At 36.3% G+C, this 23,772-nt stretch overlaps 1 protein-coding gene across 2 annotated transcripts; it reads left to right on the top strand.

Moving 5' to 3' along the window:
* The first annotated feature begins 20,993 nt into the window (after nucleotides 1–20,993).
* Nucleotides 20,994–22,547, top strand: LOC107761876 (RING-H2 finger protein ATL80-like). Of its 2 annotated transcripts, none has more exons than XM_075233760.1 (2): nucleotides 20,994–21,683; nucleotides 22,221–22,547. In XM_075233760.1, the coding sequence occupies exon 1, from the start codon at nucleotides 21,108–21,110 to the stop codon at nucleotides 21,660–21,662; it is 555 nt and encodes a 184-aa protein (XP_075089861.1). In that variant the 5' UTR covers nucleotides 20,994–21,107; the 3' UTR covers nucleotides 21,663–21,683; nucleotides 22,221–22,547. The 2 variants fall into 2 exon arrangements, with proteins under 2 accessions (XP_075089861.1, XP_075089860.1); XM_075233759.1 differs by having other exon boundaries at nucleotides 21,000–21,665.
* The last annotated feature ends 1,225 nt before the right edge of the window (nucleotides 22,548–23,772 follow it).

Genomic DNA, 23,772 nt, shown 5'->3' with positions numbered 1-23,772 from the left:
TATTGCATTTATTGGGGAAATCTCTTCTATAAGAATTGGTAAATTGATCTATTGGAGGATCGGGTTGCACGCCGCAACAGAATTGATTGAAATGGATATATTGGAGGATCGGGTTACACGCCGCAACAGACTTAATAAAAAATCAACATTGGAGGATCGGGTTGCGCGCCGCAACAAACTTACTAAAAGTTAATATTTGGGGGATCGGATTGCACGCCGCAATAGACTTATTTAAAAGTCAATATATATACTTGATTAAAACTAATTATATGAGAGGATTGAAAATGAATATATTATGAGAGCGGGTTGCACGCTGCAACAGAATTGAATGTGAATATATTGTGAGAGCGGGTTGCACGCTGCAACAGAATTGATGGAAATGATAATTAGTTATGACTGCTGAGTTGGCTTCAATTATTATAAATGAGTTACCCGATTTATTTCTATTATTTGTTGTTACTAATATTGTGTATAGGTTAATGTAAGTGACCCGCCTTAGCCTCGTCACTACTTCGTCGAGGTTAGGCTCAGCACTTACCAGTACATGGGGTCGTTGTACTGATACTACATTCTGCACTTCTTGTGCAGATTTCGGAGTTGGTCCCAGCGGTGTACCATAGACTTGCTCGGATTTCAGCTACTCGGAGTAGACTTGAGGTATAACTGCACGACGTCCGCAGTTCTGAAGTCCCCGTCTACTTTACTTTAGTTGTGTGTTTATTTTCAGATATCTTTATTTTATTTAGGCCCTTAATTATATTATTCTAGAAGTTCGTGCACTTGTGACACCAATTCTGAGATGATATTTAGACACCGTTGTTCTTATGGATTATTCACTATATTTCAGACCTTACTTCCACATTTGTTCCTTTGTTATTAATAAATTTAAAAATTATTTTAAAATGGATAATATTATTCTAACGTTGGCTTTGTCTAGCAAGTGAAATGTTAGGCGCTATCACGGTCCGAAGGTGGAAATTTCGGATCGTGACACTTACTTCTTCAAGATATCAATTTTTTTCCAACTAAAACGTATTATCCAGAAGCAGATCATCTATAAGAGAGTGACCCTGCCCAATCTGCATTTGTATATCGATAATTTTTTACCTCCTAATCATTGTAAAGTAGACGTTTCCCTAGAGTAAATTTTACATATAAGAAAATACGAATAATTGTGTTCCATTGAATTCAAAAGGAGAATCGAAGAATAAACTTATAACACTGACCGAGAAGGCAATCTCAGGTTGAGTCATAGCGAGATAATTTAACTTTCCAACCAACTTCCTATATCTTTTAGGATCATTACGGGTTTCTCTTGAACGGATAGAAATTTAACATTCGAATCCAATAGCATATCATGTTTTCAAGAATATCAAGAGCTTACTTTTATTGAGAAGTCAAAATTCCTGATATGGATTTAGCAACTTCACAAGTAGTACATCAATCGACCAAAGGTCCTTGGTCTAAAAAGTACCGAAAAAGGTGATTCTTTAATTTAGAAATTCCCTCTTCATCAATGCGACGACTATCAACAACATAAATCACCAAATACATGCACAAATTTGGAGTAAAGTAACAATAAAATACATAATAATCAGGTTCACTACGAATCAGGCCATAAAGTGATCTTCATAGCCTACACACCATGTCATTAGGCTCCTCCTGAGTAATAAAATCTGATGGTTAATTCATATATACCTCATCTTCTTTAAAAAGTTTTATAATGATATGTTGAAGCAATTAACAGTGAATATTCCTCGTGTTGAGATATTCGAGCAAGTTGATAATTACCAACTTATCACTATCTTTTACTTTGATTTTTGAGTCTACAGGTGCCAATTATATGTTAAGTTTTGTAATGAGAAATGCTTGATTTCAGGGTTGAAGTATAAAAGTTTATTGATAGATTAAAAGAGTCGAAAGAGATCAAGCTGAAAAATAAATTGCTGAAGTCTGATGAAAGGATCACAATGCAGACCATACCTGGAAAGTGATCACCGCATTTGAAGAGTGTTGCCCACACTGATGGAATGTTGACCGCACTAGAAGGGTGCATAGGTTAGAGCTATGATTTGAAGTTTATGGGTTCGGGATATTAGTCTGTTTAAGTTACTGGGTTCCAAATTGATAATTTGTTCATATTTAATGGAATTCTTAAAACAAATACATAGCTGAGACCAAAGTTACTGAGTTCGGCCGAACCCGTGTAATAACGAAAGGGATATGTGAGAATTTGGTCTTAGCTAGTGGAACAAGAAAGACATGAATCTATATTCAATGCGCAATCAAAGGATTTCTTTCCAATAAAGAGAAGAATTCCCCTTGCTTTCTTTTTGCTCCGCTCGTGCGTGGCACTCCTTGCTCGCGGAGCGGCATACCGAAAAAAAAAGCGACTACCTTACTTAAGCAATTCTTCTTATTCTTATTCTTTCTTAGTTGTAGCTCCGCCCCGGGAAGGGTGTCACAACCCGGGTTTTGATCAAGTTGTGACCGATATTCTATAACTTTGCTTAATCGAGCAAATCAACTTGACTATGCGAACATATATGTTCTTATTAAATACCCAACATACATTTAAAATAAGCAACTTAACTTTTAAAAATTCTTAGTTAGTCAAGATCAACAATCTTTGAACTTAACTGCAAATATTGAAAATAAGACTGAGTACAGTGATAATCCATAACCCAAGTAAAATAAGTCTACGAAGTCTCTACTAGAGTATTCTTTGGCTTGGCTAATCCCCAAAATAAATACTGAATCTGTCTGAATTATCAAAAAAGGAAACTTCACTATGTAAAGTGGAGCTCACCAACCAACTGCTAGAATGAAGCAACCTAGCCTATAGTATACTCGCCAACAAAATCTGCACCTATATTAACATAGGCTAATACAGGTTCCCACAAAGAAAACGTCACCCACTAACGGTACTCAATAACTCTATACATTCTCCTCACTGAAGTCGAAATGAAAATCATTATATTATAATGTAAAGGTCAAAGTACAAAGTTAAAAGATTAAAATATTTATTAAAAGTTAAGTGACATTTTTTGCCCTTCATTTAAATATTACTCTTATGTCATTTTTGTACCAAAAGGTAAAAACATCTCATAATGAATTGAGCCTTTAATTTTCTACTACACTTTACATGAAAACATAAAATATAATGTAACGTATAAAATATTTTTTGAAACTTAGCAAAATATTTTTGTAGTCCCAACTAAATTCATCTAATATCCAGTTGAAACTCTTTTAGTCATTTTCATTTTCATAGTCTTGCCCATTAGTCTTAATTGGATAACTACTTAATGTATCTGGTCTATTAAAAATATTTGGTGCTTTTTGTATTCCCAATTAAATTCATAGAATCTTTGCTTTGAGAACATTCCTAATAAAAATACTATTAATGATATTTGATAAACATATTATTCTATAAAAAACTAAAATATAGTAGTAATATTTATTGGCTAGGGCTCCTTGTATTATAAGGAAGACAAAGCCTGCCATTATTTTCGTCAATGATAATATAGCAAACTAACTTTATAATTTTGGGTTACCTTATGAGCCTAACAAATAGCATGCACATAGACTAGTTTAAATAAAAAATGTAAAACAATATAATCAGGAATGAAATAGTATATCATAGGTCATCATAAAGTATTATAATGCTACAAAACAAAAAGAATATCACTAAAAGCTCATAAGTTAGTCCCTTAAATTTTCCTTTATCATTTTCTCTTAGATAGTTCCAATCGATTGTAACTTTCTTCCCCCCAGCTGTGGTGATTAGTAAACTTTTCTACAGTTACTCGTATCCCTTTATACGGTCACCAAATTAAGTTTTGTGCCTCAACAAGGCAATAATAATGACCTTTTGTACCGTTACTATTTTGGCAGAATACCTCGGCAACCCCTTAAAGTTGTCTTTCGCTTTTCACTTAAACACTTTATTTTAAGTCTGTTCCATTTGAACACTCCAACCACATCTTAATGTGTCATTTAGACACAACTAGGTGATGTAGCATAGTGCCTGTATTACACTATTTTTCAGAGAGTGATAGATCAATTTTCTTTTGAATTTTTTTTTCTCTTTTTTTTTCCACCTATTCTTTCGCACAGTCACCAGGTTGCCACCTTTCTCTCTCCCCCTCCACCGGTCCACCACCATCCACCTTACTATCTTAGTTTTCATGGCCCGAATAAATGGAGATTGCCGGAAAACCCCAAATATTTATTCTTTCTTCGTTTCTCTCCTCTTTTTTTAACTCAGTTACTTTCTTTTCCAATTAGGCAGTTAGAGAAATTAAATCATCAGTGAATCATTCCTAGTCAAAGATATCAAACAATTATTAAAGAAAGGAATTTCAACCAAAAAAAGAAAAGAATTGACACAAATTTCTCCGTCTCCCATATCTGAGTTTCACTGAGTGCTCTCGATTGAAACAAAACGAAGAGGATCATGGTATTTATCCATTTGTTCTTAGGTGATGATGTTGCTTTCAATTTGCAAATGATAGTGAAAATGCACTCAAGATTTTTTTTAGAAGCTTTAGAATATATCAAATCCGTAGAAGTGAACATCTATAATGCCAAATCCAACCACTTTCCATCAATCATGTCTCTACACACAATCTATTAACTTGAGGCTCTACAATCTTGGTGTCGCCGTCAACCAATTACATCTCAGCCTTAAAACAGACGACAGAGAGGATGGGATCTTTCTCCGAAGTTGGGACCACTATTGTCATTTTTCTCAGCTTGTTGCAAAATTCCCGAGAGAGAGAGAGTGCAGCAAGCATCTTTGCAAAAATCTCTTCACATTGGATCCGGGGAAAGAAAATGAAGGAGGAGACGAAGTAGCGGGGACTTCTGTTTGGGGGGGGGGAGGGGTGTCTTCGGGGAAGCAGACAGAAGGAGAGGGACCTCGAGGAAGATGATGAAGGGGTGGGGTGGGTTCTTGCTTTTATTTTATTATGTTTTTCTTTTTTCAAAACCTTTTTTTATTTAAATTTGTTTGATTTAAATCCACGTGTTCCTATCTTATTGGACAGTCTAGCATGTAAATTTTAGGCATCTTTTGTATTTAGTTGCCTATTAATTTTGTGTCTAAATGATATATTTGAGATATGGTTATAATGTGTTCAAATGGAACAGACTCAAGATAAAATATTTAAGTTGAAAGCTAAGACAACTTTAAGAAGTTGCCGATATATTTTGCCTACTATTTTTGTTGTGCCTCATTATGACAAGATAGTAATCCTTTGTATGGTTACTATTTCATAACGGTTCTTATTAAAATTTAAAGCTTGCAATCTTTGACATGGTCATAGTATTTAAGTAGAATAAGACAATCAACACTTAAAAGTATAAAGGTTGATATCTTTCACATTCAAGCAGGAATAAAAAGTCATCAAGCTTTCATAAAATTTTAAACAACTAAGAATGTGCAAACTTAGCTTTTAGAAACACGAAGAATATTTTTTTCATAATTGATAACACGTGGAAATTAACTCTAATTATTCATGGATAATGTGAGACTACTTGCTCCAATTAGACTCACATAACGATTCAAGTACATATAATCAACAATATATTGTAAGGACAAGTCTCAACTCACCATTGTTCTTCTTTTGAGTGCTCTCGTTTGCTCCATCCAAGTGATTCAACTTTCCAAATCCATCTCTACAGAGTTTGTTAGTTTGAATGTCCTTATGAATTACTAAAGAATTTGGTTGTTTACCGTACTCCTTAAATGTGAAGTAAAATAAGCAGTAAAGTAAAAACAACGATTTTATGTGGAAAATCACCCGGCTCAAAAGGTGCAAAAATCACGAATTACTGCGTAGGATTTTCAACTTCAACTCTACTAGAACAATGCGCCAAAATGTATCGATTACAAGACTGTAACTTAATACTCTCTAGTACTCCTACTACGACTATTTGATTTACAAGTTACTCTAACATGTAAAGAAAACACTCATTCCAACTCACCATTCTACCTGGAAGCAGCAGGGCAACCGAGCTAACTAAGAGGTTGGAGTTGGCTGTTGAGGAGAATGCAAATCTTCGAGAAGATAATGATGAGTTGAGGAAAGAAACCAAGCAGCTTAGGGAAGAGCTCAGAAGGAATAGAGAAGCTCATGTCCAATAAAGAATTATTTGGACATCCAGCTCGATTTGCATTCTCCTCATTGTGATTTCCATACTTAAGCTCAGGCAAGGCAATTTTGAGCTTTCCAAACAGCTCAGTCAACATGAAGCCATAAGGCATAGCATGCTTAGGCTTGAAAGTGTCTGCAACTCTTTCCATATGCTGAAGCATCAGGCTAGGGAGATTGATAGATCTACCAGTGTCAAGCAGTTCCATCACAACCATATACAACAGGGTAGCCTCATGCCTTCTCTCAGACCTTTGCAGAATGCATGAATTGACAAAGTGAAACAATAGCTTATGGAATGAGGTCATATAAGTCTTGTACACCTTTTGGGGAGCATTCAGTTCAAACTTTTAAGAGAACTTCCTTGTGACCGCAATTCCTGTGTCCACATCATTGTTTATGGCTGGCCACTTTTCTTCAAGTAATTGTCAAAACCTAAAGAAGAAGTATTTAGAAGCATCCCCAGCTCCTCATTATCAAATTTCATCTCAAACCCCATTACCTTACTCTTTATCACTATTCCATCAAACTAAAAGTTTGCATAGAACTCCACCATAGTAGGCACACAGAGAGGAGGGAAAGCCTTGACAAACATGTGTTTCTATCCCTGTAGCTCAAGTTTTTCAACCAGTTGAGCCATCCCTTTTTCATCAGTATTTGCAAGAATCTTTCCATTAAGCACTTTTCTGTTCCTGAACTTGGTGAGTTTATCAACAACAGCTGACACACTTTTTCTCTTCTTTCCTCTACTAGACCTTGCTGACGAGGTAGAAGGTTTTGTAGCTTTGACAACCTTTCTCTTTTGTGTTGATGAATTTTCTGGCAGAGCAGAATCAGACCCATCTTCTTCATCCAACTCAATAATAGGTTCCACAACTGAAACTTGCTTCCTTGGCTTCTTGGCATCTTTGGACTCCTTAATGATTTGTTCCTCAATAGCCTTTCTTTTACTCCTTGTAAGAGGAGTTCTGGCAGAAGGAACCACTTCTTGCCTTGCAGGGGAAACAAACTTTGTTGCTTTCATAGGAATCTTCCTAGGTTTCTTTCCTATTTCAGACAAAGGCAAGTTATCTTCATCACTACTGACCTCCTCATCTCCGGTGAAAGGAGTTAACAAGGGCCCAAGTTTTTCAGTCCTTTTCTCACCACTTGCTTCTTCTGAATAGGTTATAACAGTGTTTCCAATAGTCATAGAGCCTTCATATTCACCACATGTATTCTCATTCTCTTCCTCACTTTCTTGATCCTCTCCTTCACTCTCACTTGCCTTTCTTGATCCTCACCTTCACTCTCAGAATCATCCTCTTCTTCACTGTTCTTTTCTTCTTCTACAGAGTCATCCACTTGTTAATCTATTCTAACCTATGTCTCACTCTCCTTCTCTTCACCAGGATCTCCCTCATTCTCACTCCTTTTCTCTTCATTAGCAATGTCCTGAGTAGGATGTCCCTCATCACTGCTACTACCCCTTATTCTTTTTCACCTCTATTTTCATCTGCATCCTTCATCCAACTGAAAGAAAGATCATCAGATGCCTCCTTTTGCGTTGGTTCTTTACTGCCTTCTCCCTCAACCATAGGCATAGTAGTAGTGGTATCTACCTCTTTCTCCAGAGTTACTACATTCTTTTCTACAGTGGGTTCCTCCACTTGTGGTTTATCACTTGTGGGTGGGACAGTATCTAATGGTGCGGCATCTATAGAAGATACAAGAATATCTAATTTTGAGGGAGAGATTTTTACCTGGCTTGTAGTAAGTGGCACTGATTCCCCTTGAACCATAGCTTCCTTAACCATTGTGTCTACTTTAGCAGCAGCATCAAGTACTATCTTATCACTCTTGACAGATTTTCTTGGAGTAGCCTTGATCTTGGTTGACTTAGAGGTATTTTTTGAAGTAGGCACAGATGCATAGGTGGTTGGTTTTGTAAGTGAAGGCCAAATGGAAGTGGATATGGTGAGAGCATCAGGAACATGGGATGATACTATAGGTATATTGGAAGATATCGATGGGGAATGAGCAGGTGTGGGTGCAGGTTCACTTGAAGGTTTGACAATTTTCTTTGATTTGGGCTTCATGTTCTTGGATTTGGATTCAATCTTGAATGATGATTTTTCTTTAGAAGGGGTTTGGCCGGATTTATGCATGGCGATAAGAGAGGAAAATCTATAAAGGGAAGGGAAAATTATTTTTTGATTCTTGCTTAGGGTTTGAGAGAAATACTAATGTTTGAGAAACTAATCATAAGGGGTTTCTAAAGACGTTACTCCTAATTTAACTGGAAGAGAGAGAAAGTGACCAAATTTGAGTTCTAACGGGACTCTAATAACGGTTACTTTGACTGTTACGATTTCAGGAGTAATTAAACTCTAATTGCTCTAGGATTTCCCCTACTCTTTGACTAGATGACAACTAGAAGTGATGCTAACATGATTAGAAAGTATAAGCATAGCAGTAATTTAGGATATTAAGTCCTAGTATTAAGACAAGATGGCATATACCTGAGTCAAAGAACCAACTCCTTAATCATTTCTGCAATAATGCTTCAGTACTACAAGTTAGTGTCATACAACATAGTTATCAACTAGATTTTTCTAGGCAAGTTTGTGTTCTTAATACAAGCATGAGACTGAATCAAACACATTGTACATGACTATCTACATCTAATTATACCTTTTCTAGCCAATCATTGGGGTGCGGGTGCAACTAGTTCGAAGTGTTGATTAGACCTAGTTCCAGTCTATTCCTTTCAAAGTGGTCCCTACTCAGAGCTTTAGTAAAGATATCTGCAATTTGGTCTTCAGTTTTACAAAAAATAATTGAGATGTTCCCTTTTTCAACATTGTCTCTGAAAAAGTGGTGACTAATATCAATGTTCTCATTTCTCTTGTGCTGACATGGAATTTTAGCAATGTTTATAGCCCTAGTGTTGTCATAAAAAATAGGAACACAATTAATAAAAATACCATAGTCCCTTAGTTATCTTATCCACAGCAAACTGAGCACAGCAAGATGATGTTGCCACATATTCAGCCTCATCTATGGATAAAGCCACTGAGTTATGCTTCTTTATTTACCAAGACACCAGATAAGAACCTAGAAGATGTGATGTTCCCGAAGTGCTTTTCCTGTCAACATGAAAATCTGCATAGTCAGCATCATCATAACAACCTAGATCAAAGTTATACCCTCTAGGATACCACAAGCACAGTTCAGGAGTCCCTTTAAGATATCTAAGTATCATCTTGACAGCCTTCAGATGAGACTCTTTTGGATTTGCCTGAAATCTTGCACATAGTCCCACACTGAACACAATATCAGGCTTGCTTATTATGAGATACAACAATGACCTAATCATTCATATATGTAGATTTTATTCAACACTTTTCCCTTCTTCATCAAGATCCATCTCTGTTGCAATGGCAATGGGAGTGCCTATGGACTTAGAGGAGTCCATGTTGAACTTCTTCAGCAGTTCCTTGATATATTTTTGTTGATGTATCATGGTTCCAGTAGGTGCTTGCTTGATTTGCAACCCCAGGAAGAAGTTAAATTCGTCCATCATGCTTATTTCAATTTTATTCCTCATCATCTCAGCAAATTCCTTACACATTACTTCATTAGTAGTTCCAAAGATTATGTCATCCACATATACTTTTACAATCAGAACATTCTTTCCTTTGCTCCTAAAAAACAGAGAGTTGTCCACCTTTCCTCTAACAAAGTTGTTAGTTAAGAGGAATTTTGAGAGTCTTTTATACCAAGCTCTTGGAGCCTGTTTCAGTCTATATAGGACTTTGTCTAACTTGAACACATAGTTAGTAAATTCTTCACTCTCAAACCCAGGAGGTTGTTTAACAAACACTTCCTCCTTCAGATAACCGTTCAAGAACGCACTTTTACTTCCATCTGATACAAGATGAACTCTATGTGTGCAACAAAAGCTATTAACATTCTTATAGCTTTCATTCTGGATACAGGTGCAAATGTCTCATTATAGTCAATTCTTTCTTCTTGATTGTATCCCTGAACCACCAGTCTGACCTTGTTTCTTGTGATATTTCCTTGTTCATCCAGCTTTTTTATGAACACCCATCTGGTACCTATGATAGTTCTGTTATTGGGTCTTTGTACCAAGTTCCAGACCTTGCTTTCTTTCAAACTGATTTAACTCTTCTTGCATGTCTATAATCTAATCTGGATCCTTTAGAGCTTTCTTGATGTTCTTAGGTTCAACTTGTGAGAGGAATGTTGTGAGTGCATATAGATTTCTTATAGATGACCTGGTTTGCACTCATGCATTAGGATCAGAGATGATGTTCTCAAGAGGATGTGAACTTTGATGTTTCCATGGACTAATTTGCATTCTCAGAGATTGTTCACCCAAGGAGTGACCCAAAGGAATAATTTCAATAGGTATAGCCTCATCAGTCTAGTTAGCAGTCAGAGTAGTTCTCTCTTCTTCTTGTTTCTCATGATCACTGTCAACTTCCTTGTGATCTCTGGATCCATCGTCAGGTTGAGGTTTAGGTTCCTTAGGAGCTCCTTCACTAGTGAGTCCTATGTCATAATCTTCATCTTGTAGACCTTTCTCAGCCAAATTATTAAATTCATCAAAAATAGCATGAACATTTACTTTTACCCACATAGTTATTTTATTAAACACTTTGTTGGCCTTACTATATGGAGAGTAACCCAAGAAAAATCCTTCATTACTTTTGTCATCAAACTTACCTAGAGCTTCTTTTTCATTATTGTGCACAAAATATTTGCATCCAAATGCTCTTAGGTGAGTGATATCGGGCTTTCTCCCTCAAAGTAACTCATAGGAGTTTTATCAAGAATAGGTCTGACCATGCATCTGTTTAGCAAGTAACACGTAGTATTGACTTCCTCAGCCCAGAAACTCTTAGGTAGTCCACTAGTAATTAGCATGGTCCTCCCTATGTCTTTTAGGGATCTATTCTTTCTTTCTACAATACCATTTTATTGTGGAGTTCTAGGTGCAGAGAAATTATGATCAATGCCATGAGTGTTACAGAACTCAAGGAATTTGGAATTTTCAAACTCAGTTCCATGGTCTGTTCTTATACTTAATACATTACAACCTAGTTTTTATTGGATCATTCTGACAAACACACATAAAACAAATAGAGTCCATGTATACCTAGAAAAGTCATCTACAATGACAAAAACATACTTCTTACCTCATTTGCTCCTCATTATCATTGGTACACCTAGGTCCATGTGAAGGAGTTCCACAGGTTTGAAAGTGCTGACAACCTTTTTAGATTTAAAATATGACCTTACATGTTTCCCTCTAACACAAGCATCACAAACCTTATCTGACCATAACTCAATTTTTGGTAGGCCAAGGACCAAATCCTTTGCTGCCAACTTCTTGAGTTGATAAAGACTAGCATGGCCTAGTCTTCTATGCCATAACAGTGGATCATCCTCCACTACACTTAAGCATGTGTGCTCACTCTGAGGAAGAAACATAATGGATATCTTGTAAGCATTGATATGTATCTTACCTTTTAATACTTTATTTCCTTTATCATACATTTAATAAATGCTAAGAAGATTGTGTTTGAGGCCTACGACATAATACACATCTTTTATAGCATGAGAGAGCGACTTACCGACCTTACCAATACATGTTATCTGGCCCTTTTTCCCATTTTCAAATGATACACTCCCTCTTTGGAAGGCTGTTAGTGAGAGGAAATTTTTCTTTTCTCCAGTCATATGTATTGAGCATCCACTGTCTAGACACCAGTCTTGATTGTTTCCACTCACGTTAGCCTGCACCAAAAATCACAAGTTAGTCTTGGAAACCCAGACAAGCTTGGGTCCCTTTTTATTTGAAAAAAGATGAATCAGATATCTTCTTGCCGAGAAGGGAAGAAGATTAATAGCTATTTTTTTGTTAACCTTAATCCACTTAGTATGGACAAAAGGCTTGGCTTTTGGTTCCTCTTCCTTCTTCACATGTTAGCAAAACCAAAGGTGTTTTTAAACTGAGCATGAATTAAGGCAGGATAAGTATCTCTAAAGTGTCCTATCTTTCCACAATGAGTGCACATTTTGTTATCAGAAATTCCTATATACTTTGGATTAAATTTGGGAAAAGGTTTTCTGTAGCCAATTCCTGATTTGTTAGTGTTGTAGTTTTCATTCAGCTAATTCAAGGCATCTGAGGATCTATGCCATTTACTTAGTCTAGATAGTTCATAATTAGCCTTTTCTAGATTTTCTTTCAGGACTTTATTCCGACATTCAGCATCACAGAAATTATCTTTAGCCCCTTTTAATTCCTTTTCAAGATTATCTTGCAGATCAATTATTTTTACCTTACCATGTATATCAGGGGACTTCTCATTTTTAGAAGTGAGCTCAAGAACCTGGTCCTTAAGGTCTTTAACCTGGCCTTATAGATCAGCTTTGTCAGATTCAAGTTCTTTGAGATCAAGTTTGACACATGAAATGTTGCTTATTAACTGATCATTTCCATCACTCATTTTGTCCATTTCACTCATCATGGTCACAATTATGGCCACCAATTATTGTTTAGACATAGCATGAATGTTTTCTTTCATTTTCAGTCTCTGAATCACTCATAGCCATCATTCCTATCACTTTTTCTTCTGTTTGGTTTTCTTCTATCGCCATCACCACTTCAATATTTTCATCTCCAAAATCAGCTTCCAAGGTCCTCCATATATCATGGGCAGAGATGCAAGAGGATACCTTGTAGAGAATGTTTCTGGGTAAGCTTCTGTAGAGCAGGTCCTTTGCTTTAGCATTTTTCTGGATTAGCTGACGATCTTCATCTTCATATTACTCTTCTCTCTTGTTACACTTGTCACCTTCACCATCCATTTTGGTAGGGATGATTGGTCCATGACTGACAATAACCCATAGGTCAAAGTCATGGGCATAAAGGAACATTTCCATACGAATCTTGCATTCATCATAGTAGAGTCCATCAAATAGAGGAGGTCTTCCAATGCGTATTCCAAGCTGTACTGGAGGATCTGTTTTCACAGCCTGATGTTCATCAATTACAACATAAAGACTTATAGCCTCATCCTTCTTTTCTTCCTTTTTATCACTTCTACTATCCTCATATGCTGCTAAAAAGGCCTGCTTCATTGCTTTTGTGAATCCTTTACCTATGATTTTTCCTTTGTTGGAATCCTTTTCTTTCATCTTCTCCCGTTTCTTCTTTTCAACTCATTCTTTCCTCCACTCAATTTCTCACATTGGGAAGTCCTTGACCATGTGTCTAGCTTGCTGCACTTGTAGCACCCATCATAATTAGCTTTGTTGATCTGCTTAGGCTTCATGGGAATTAAAAGTCACAGCTTCCTGAATAGATGTGACTTTCATCAAAAGTCACAGCTTTTGATGATCACAAGTGAACTAAAGTCACTTGGAAAGTGTTTACCTCATTAGTTATTATGGTAAACCTAGTCGTCATCTCCTGGATTGGCTCAGACTCCTTCATGGAGAAGAGCTCATAGTTTCTCATAAGTACTTCTATCCTTGATCTCTTCACTTGGTTTGTTCCTTAATGAGCAATGTAGAGTACATCCCAGATCTCCTTTGCATTAGAGCAAGAAGATATTATGTTGTACTCATCAGGATCTAGTCCACAGATAAGGATTTTTTTAGCCTTTGCACTATTCTTCATCATTCTGAAATATACCGCCACAAATTCAAAGGGGTCCTCAAGAACTATTTCATTTTGCGCATTTTGTTTAGTAGGAGTTAATGGACCTTGGTTCACTGTGATCCATAGTTCATAGTCTTCAGCTATTAGGAAATCTTTCATTCTTGCTTTCCACCAATTGTAATATTTTTTATTGAACAGTGGTGGTCCGATAGTTGATTGTCCTTCATTAATTCCGGGTGGAGCACTCATATTTCTTCCAAGATCTCTCTAGGTATTAGCTGTGTGTGTGAAAGAACCTTCTCTGATACCAATTGTTATTTTGAGTGCCCTTATGAATTACTAAAGAACTTGGTTCTTTACCGTACTCCTTAAACGTGAAGTAAAATAAGCAGTAAAGTAAAAACAACGATTTTGCGTGAAAAATCACTCGGCTCAAAAGGTGCAAAAACCACGACCTACTGCGTAGGATTTTCAACTTCAACTCCACTGGAACAATGAGCCAAAATGTATCGATTACAAGATTGTAACTCAATACTCTCCATACTCCTACTACGACTATTTGATTTACAAGTTACTATAACCTGTAAAGCAAACACTCACTCCAACTCACTAATTGTTTGTGACGCTTTGATTACAACTCGATTTCCTAAAATATATTCACTAAACTGACTCAAGAAGAATACAACACTGGTACTCGACTAGAGTATGTAAAAGGTAGTTCTTCAGTTAATGTGTAAAAAGATGGGTTCGGTCGTCCAGACGGATAGTATTTAAATGCCTAGACTCCAAGATCTTCTAGGAGCCCTATGCGTAGTTAGTTTCTCGTTTGATAGGACTCCTACTGTTCCAAGGACTCCACCAGTATTGGGACTCTTGTCTCTCACTTATTTATGCGTATCTTCTTGGGCAACACCCCTTATCATGTGAAGCAGCCTTCTTCCACCAAACTCGAACCTGGGTAACTTTGAGATAAAGTTACTGTCTTGCATAGACGTACAATCATCAGCCATGAGGAGTTGGTCTTTCATCCTGAGAAGCTGGTTCTTAGAGCAGTTAAGCAACTACATTGAGGACCTGGTTATTCGAACATTTCATCAGAACAAACTTTGTTAATCATCAAAATCTCAATACTCAACATAGTTTATTCAAGAATCAATTTTAGAAGTTCCATAATCTCTAACTTTAGTAATTCGAGGTTTGATTCTTCTCAACTTGGGTCGTAGTTAATCTAGCTTTTCGTAAATGTTTTAAGAATAAATATCAACTATAATTTCCTCTAATAATTGTAGTCTAAGGCGGATTACGAAGCTTACCACGATTTAAAAAATTATAGGCTTGAGGAGAAACCTTATTCTTGAATTCTTATTGATAATCTAGTGATTTCTAACACAAATTCTTATTAGAATCTATGTATGTAGATAATCACAATAATCGAAAGCAAAAATGGTATCTTCCTCGTATATTTCTGAATAGTTACGAAAAGTAAAATAAGAGGTGAATTGTACTACTAATAATTAATCAACCATCAAACGTGCTAATCAACTTATAAATCCAAACACAAATCCTATATTATATGAATATTTATTTGTTAATCATTTAAAGGGCGAGACGTGTCTCCTTCGTAAAGCAAGTAATAGTATTAACATTTTTTGTACTGCGGCCAGTGAGAAGGGACTTCTAAAATTATCTTCCATGTTCACTGCCTTCCAATTTCAACACTCGAGCAACTTCACGGGCGGATGGGGAAAAAGTTATATGGATTTATTCAAATTGGTAGTTTTAATTCTAATTTTGTATGTACTATAAAACTTTTATTACATAAATATTTTAAGTTATAGATTTCGTCATAGTAATTGGATGAATTATGATTAAAATTTCAAGTTCGAACCTATAAAATTCGAATTCTAAAATTAGAACCGAACAACTTTAACACATATAAAATTAGAGATAGGATATAACTCGTATATATTGATAGCATAATTTTTTTTTTATATTGGCAATATTTAAAATCTGTAAAACATGGTAAGTATTACTTCTATATTCTTGGGCACGTTATACATTTGATTTATCAGTCAAAAATAATTATATTTGCTAGTCAAATATACAAAAAGAGATACAAATATACACTGATTATGTATATTATATGTATTATATATTAATATATGATATATATATATATATATATATTGCCGGCTTTTATTTTTAAAAGTAACTATACTGTGTAATTTTCTTATTTTTTAATCAAGTTACAAATCATATTTATCCTAAAGATTTTCTGACACTATATGACACCATAAGTGGATACAGAAGAGTTCGGAACCAAAGTGTGGTATTTTTGGACTCAAACCACCAAAATAGGTGAAAAACTCAACGGATGACCAATTTATTTATAACGCATGGGTTGAATGTGCTATACCTTAACGACACATTTGTCCGTTAAGGTATAGCGCATGCAACCCATGCGCTATATTTGAATTTTACCGACCCGCAATAATTGGTGGGTATATCGCATAGATTTATTGCGCTGCATATATAGCGCTTATAATGAATGTGTTATACCCTCAATTATTGTACCCCCGCACAGGTTTTTTGCTTATTTCAGGAGCTTCATTCTTTCTTCAAAAAATCATTCCGAAAAATTCAGTCTTCAACATCCTTTTTATTTTCCTTACTCATTCCGAAATATTTGTTTACTTAACTTTTTTTTGAATTTTGCCATAATATCAGAAGAGCAAAAAATTAGGGTTGCATTATATTGGGGGGGAGGGGAGAGGTTGTCGTCAAGAATAACTCAGTACACTATAGTTGTTCTCCACAATGTATTGTTAAGTTGCCACTCAAATTGGAGCATGATAGATTGGTAACTTTGATATGTAAAAGAATGAGTGTGAGCAAACGTTCAGTTAATATTAATGTAACCGGAAGATATCCATATTCGTTTACTCCGCAATGAGTTGCTTGCTATGTTGAGTTTAACATTGAAGACGATTAAACTCTAAAAGATTTTTTGAGGACTCCGGATGAACACCGGGAGCTTCTTGTGATAAAAATATTGGAAATGTACGTCAATTCTGAAGACGTTCACAATATTGAGGTTTCGCAAAATAGGGATAACCCTCAATCATCGGGTAGTGTTTTTGGAGCAGTTTTATCCGAACAGGTTCCTTTTGAAAGAGTTTGGCCACATCTAAACTTATCTCCATGGGCGAATGAGGAGCGAGGATATAATTTCTCCCCAAGTTTACATAATCCACACGTCGAGTGGTAAATTTTAATTTTTCTTTGTATTAGTATTTTTTTTTATGTATCATATTTGTATTAACACTCATATATTTCAAGGAGGTACCGGCCAGATATGAATTTTACAAGTTATGAACCAATAGACAGTTGGAATATGCCAGTTTTGGTGTTTTGGATCATGGGGGTTTATCCGGGAGTCATCAGCAACTCGATAATGTGTATCATGGGATATCAACGGATTATGAATTGTAAGTTAAGAGATAAATTTTATATATAATGTTTGGATGAATTTGAGAAACTCATTATTTTATTGGTTTTGTAGTGAAAACGAGCAACTTGAAGGTCCTATCCTTACTCAATTGCCCGAAGACGATATATTTAATTAGAATCTGGCGGATGCACAGAGTCAGGAAGATGATAGTGATTGTGAAAACAAAGCTAATGAGTCTGGAGATGACACACCCTTCCCTGATGAGGGCGATGATGATGAGAATGAGAATGAGCAACCTGATTTGCCGAGGGAGCATGATGCCACCAATGAGCATGCTCCATATATGCAAACTCCACCTCCCGTTAGACCTAGAGTGTACGAGTCACATGTGTCCTTTCATTCAAGGGGGATTCCCTACCTTGATCAATTGCCCAGTATGTCGGATATGGATGCCCTCACAAGGAATCTTGATGATATTCAGACAATAATGTAGGATGAATCTTGACCAATGGTGTTGTTAAAGAATATACTTTTTTATGATAAAGCGCGCCTAAGAAGGGCGGTGCGAATGTACAATATAAAATAGTATCGCGAGATCGAGGTTCATGAGTCATCTCCGGAAGTATACAAGGTTATTTGTCGTACACGGTTTCAAGGTTGTACATGGATGTTGCGTGCGAGAAAGTTGAAAACAAATATGTAAATTGTAGGGAAATACATTGGCACCCACACTTGTGATATGGACAGATTCACTGAGAATCAACACTGGAGCTGATAGGGTCAAATGTGAAGTCCCTGGTGACAGCTGAAGGCTGAATGACGGTATATCATGAGGAGTATCGTGTGGCTCAGGGTAGTTACCCGGCTGATCATCTCTAATATCCTCCATGGGTGCCTTAACGTCCCCTTGTTGGGGACCCCGTCCTTGCCGACCACCACTTCCTCTATGGCTATGTATGCAACGTCTACCACGTTCAGGGGCCATTTGTGGCCCATTATGGTACTCGTCGGGTGGCACATACGCAGCCTCCTAACCTAATCCTCTCGGGCATGTCTCAATGTCTCAACAGCAAGATCAGTAACTCAACGACCAAGCTTGTGCACAAATTCCGTTGTGTCTCCTGTATGTTGTAGCATCTCCAGCCCCAACTGATAGAATTGGTGTAAGCCAATAACTTGCATAGCATATAACATATTAATTAAGGAATGATGTTAAAGTAATGTAACATTACAAGTAAGTATAACAAATAACATACCAGTGCCTCAGGCCTCCCAACGTATGGAACGTACCGACCACCAGCGCGATAAACGGGATTCCTGATCAGAAGTCGAGTAACACTGCGATACCATCCCATATACTCATGCTCCCCGACCAAACGGTCAGGTGGAGGGTATGCCGGAATCAGGCCATACCTATGATCCCAATCCTCTATCTGGGCCTCTAGCTAGGCCAAGTATGTCTGGTTGACCTTGCAGCGATCATCCCGCTGGTAATGTGTGGGCTGCCAAGTGGGCGGAATAGATACAAGTTAGCGTCGACCAAACTGTCGAAGGATTCGCTCGGTGGCATGATGCTCGACTATAGCTCGACCGCGGGAACAATGATCTTGGCAATCCAGCAATAAGCTCGTCGTTGTATGGCCTCAATATAAACTATTTATTAAACACAAGAATCATGAGTAAACGCAAGACATATCAAGCCAGGCCAAGTAAACTTAAGTATATATGTACCTCAGCGTCTTGAAGTAAATCCAACAAATCCCTGTAATAAGGGAGAAGATGTCGAGCCTCGACCTCGTGGGCGTGGCCTCACCTATCTACCCACCTCCTAGATAGTGGTAGAAACGGCGGAGGTGGTGCATCTGGAGCTATCGGTGGCAGGGGTGGATGGAGCTGCAGGAACCGCTCCCAGGCCCAATCCTAATATTGATTGTGGACTTAAAATTTAAGTTAGTTTTTACTATCTCTATTATAATCATGAAAAGAATTGATTATGCTATCATCTGCAGCAGCGGTATAAAACCGGCAACGTCTCTCATGGTGCCCATGGATTACCGACACAAATGCCTATAAAGGTAGGCTAGAACAGCTCCACCCCAACTCTAATTAGGTAACTCATCTAGCCGCTCCAGATGATGTAGAAATCGCAAGCTAACTAGGTTTTTCGAAGTGTTCGGGAACAGAATACCACCAAATATCATCAGCAGCAACAACCTCGTCTGCCGGTCAATAGCCTCTGGCAGTGAGCCATCAATAATCTCTGCGTGCAGCGCCACCAGATGTTGCCTAACGGGCGTCAGCTGCAATCGATTGGCACCACTCAAAGCAGTTGGCTCTGCAGGCTGGAAACCTGTCAACCTCTGCAATATATGTAGATAGTCCTCTCATGTGTAGTCCCTAAGAGCATGCGGGTAGCTAATGGGGAAACCATCAACGGGCAACCCGAAAAGAACCTCCATATCCTCTAACGTGATGGTAGGTGACAGGTAGTTGATACATTTTCTATATTATTATTATTATTATTATTATTTTATATGTTAGTTTCTTATATTTTTGACTAAAATTCGGCAGGGCTTTGTTTGAGCTATCATCTTTTTTCAGCTATTTTGGGTTATAAGAGAATTAAATATTTAATTTTCATAACTAATCATGATATATTTAATAATTATTCATATAAAAATGCTTAGGTTGAAAATTTATCTATATTACTGATTTATATGTTAGTTTCTTACATTTTTTACTAAAATTCGGGAGAGTTTTGTTTGAACTATCATCTTTTTCAGATATTTTTGGGGTTATAAGAGAATTAAATATTTAATTTTCATAACTAATAAGATATTTTAGTAATTATTCATATAACAAATACTTAAGTTGATAAATTTTTCATATTAATATTTCATATGTTAGTTTCTTAGATTTTTTGACTAAAATTCTGTACGGTTTTCTTTGAACTGTTATCTTTTTCAGATTGTTTGGGTTAAAACATGATTAAATATTAAATTTTCATAACTAATGAAGATATATTTAATAATTATTCGTATAAAAAATACTACAAACTTAATAATAAATGATATTGAATTTATTTTATTTGTAACGATTTGTTTGTTAACTTTTATATTTTGCCCAAAATTTCGGCATCGTCTCTTTTGTAATGTCTACTGATTATTTTATGATTCATATCTAATATTTGATAATTATCTACTAATACATTAAATCCATAATTAAGTACTCTAACCGAGTTGAGTAATGAGGGTACGTAATTTTCATTCTAGACTAAAGAATCCTTGAGAACACTAAAATCACACTACTTTAAATAGCCATAAACAAAGTCAACTATACCTTAATAGACAAACGTGTCGTTAAGGAATAACGCATTCAACCCATGTATTATACTTCATCCGTTTTCAATTTATGTAAATTCATTTGACTGTGCACATAGTTTAAGAAAAGAGAGAAGACTTTTGAATTTGTGGTGTAAAATGATGCACATATATTTTGGGTTATAAATTATTGTATAAAGGTAAATTATTTCCAAATAGTAAAAAATATCATTCTTTTTTGCGCGGACTAAAAGGGAAATAAGTTCACATAAATTAAAACTAACAAACTATATAAATTTATCATCGGTTATTTTTTCACGTACTTTAAATCAAAAAAACAATACTTTGGTTCCGGATTTGATCTAGAGTATAAATAATTCATGGCTAACCGAAAAAACTTTATATTTCATTTCCACAACCGACATATCAACTTCCCCTATTGATTACGCCTGTCCCCGTTAATTTCTTCTTATATGTTTAACTTCTCTTTGTCATAAATTATGACGCTTCCACCTAGATTTCTACTAAGCACTAACTCTTTCTCAACTCCACAGCCGCCGGTCAATTCCTCTGTGGCGGAGCCGCCGTCGTCTGCATCAGTGGAGCCCGACTTCGTCATAATCACAGCTGCCCTACTCTGTGCATTAATCTGTGTCATAGGACTCATCTCGGTAGCTCGGTGCGCTTGGCTCCGACGAGTTGGTGGAGCTACCGGAGGTCAGTCATCATCGGCGGCGAACAGAGGGTTGAAGAAAAAAGTGTTACAGTCGCTGCCTAAGTTCACTTACGATAGTACTTCTTCAACCACCGGTGCCACGGCGGAGTGCGCCATATGTCTGGCGGAATACAGGGAAGGAGATGAGATTAGGGTTCTGCCCCAGTGTGGCCATGGCTTTCATGTTCAGTGTATTGACACGTGGCTTGGTTCACACTCTTCATGCCCATCGTGCCGTCAGATTCTTGTAGTTGGTCGGTGCCGGAAGTGCGGCGAGTTCCCTGCAGTTTCCGGCACCTCCAATAGTGCTCAAATTCCTGGCCGGAGCTACCTTGCATAAAGGGTACAATCCAATTTCTTGGTAAAAAAATTATACTACTACTGTATTGTGCTATATATGCACAAATAAGATAAAAATAATTTTTGTATATAAATATTGTTATCCTTTCTGTTTAAAATTTGGTTTAGGTGGTAGGATCGTATTTCAAATGTGATATTTTTATAACAACAAGAAGAAGTTTAGTATAATTCCACGGGTCTAGAGAGAATTGTGTGCGCAAATCGTACCCTACTTTAAAAAAGGTAAATTACTATTTTGGTTCCGTCACAGTGGACACACCTCAGTTTCAAAGCTGTTGAGTTCGTTGTTCTTGCGTTGCATCTTTCAGCACTGGCACTATTTAAGATGACTCCACAGTACATCTCTGTAGTTACGGGTTTTCGCAGAATTCAGTAATTTTAGTTCAGATTTTGTATTTGGGTTGAAGTTTTATTTAATATATATAAATAATTTATTTGGAGTGTCAGTGAAAAAAAATTAGGATCTAGAATTTGTAAACTAAAAAAATTATAACTCCGTCTCTGTTTTTACTATAAAACGGTTATGGGCTTTTGTCAGGGTTCAAAATATAATATATGGTCCCAGTTGAGCTGGTGAAGATTAGTGGTTTGCTTTGTCGAGAAGCTAAAGAAGAGAAGGCGATAAAAATGAAGCTTCCTGCTTTTGTTATGGAAAAGAAGAAGGTGACAAAAGGAGAATGATATATATGGCTACTGGAATACGTGGATGAAGAAAGCTGCTGAGCTGTTGATATTTAACAAGGTTTCTAGTCACTGTAAATCTTCTTTATCTTTACGAGTTATCTGATCATATAATTTGTCATAAACAGTTTTTTTATTCACCGTATATATAGAGTAATATACATATGTATAAGCATATATTTTACTTCATGCGTGTACGTATATTATATGGAGCCCTAAGTATGTAGTTGTTATTAATTAATAGGATACGTTTTAAGTGGGATTATTCATATTAGTCGGTGAAGGATTGAAATCCCAAGAATAATTTAGGCACAACCAAAAATTTTAACAAAGACTATATAGAAGAAATTTATTAAACTAGGAAGAGAACGTGGTAGGAGATTTTTTCACAACTCATAAACTCTTGAATCTCTCTACAAGAAAACATGTAGTAGCACCCCTATTTATAATACTACAAAATCAAAAACCTATTCCAATATAAAATTGGTAAACAAAACATAACTAGACATGAATTAAATAAACTACCAAATATCAAATCCTAGACAACATAGGAATACTAATTAATCTTGGTTTAGTTTCCAACAACCTCCCTTAAATCAAGATCTTCAAATTTGATCATGCCCAACATCTTCTTCAACTTGATGAATAACTCCAATTTTAGTGATTTTGTGAAAACATCAGCAACTTGCTCTCCAGTCTTGCAATACTCAATAACTATCTCCTTGTTTTGAACCAAGTCACGAATAAAGTGAAATTTGATATTAATGTGTTTGCTACGCCCATAAAAAACTGGATTCTTTGTTAACTCAATCGTAGACTTGCTATCACAAAAACTTATTGTAGGATTGTCTTGCTTGTGTTAAAGAAATTCAAGCATTCTTCTTAACCACAATTCTTGTGTAGCACTACTTGTTGCAGCCATGTACTCTGCTTCAGCTGTTGATAATTGGAAGACCATGAAAATACACCAGAACCCAAATAAAATGCATAGCCAGAAGTACTTTTTCTTTCTATCTTATCACTAGCCCAATCACTGTCTGTAAATCCCACAAGACTACTATCATTAGTCTTTGAATAAAATATACCATCAGTCTGCGCACCTTGAATATATCTCAAAATTTTCTTTGCTGCTTGTAAGTGGGATTGTTGTGGAGTCTCCATAAATCTGCTAATTAATCCAACTCCATAAGTAATATCAGGCCTTGTAGAAGTCAAGTACCTTAGACTCCCTACCAATTTTCTAAAATATGTAGCTTCAACAAAGTCGCGAGTATCATCTTTAGTTAACTTCAATTTCTCTTCAATATTGCTCATATATGATTTGTCTTTACTCATGGTAAATCCCTTAAAAATATCATCAATATAATTTTTCTTTACTTTGAAATCATCTACTTCTCCAGTTTTCTTGT

The sequence above is a fragment of the Nicotiana tabacum genome, chromosome 17, assembly GCF_000715075.1.
Source record: "Nicotiana tabacum cultivar K326 chromosome 17, ASM71507v2, whole genome shotgun sequence".
Taxonomy (NCBI): domain Eukaryota; kingdom Viridiplantae; phylum Streptophyta; class Magnoliopsida; order Solanales; family Solanaceae; genus Nicotiana; species Nicotiana tabacum.
This window is presented reverse-complemented; position numbering and strand designations above follow the sequence as displayed.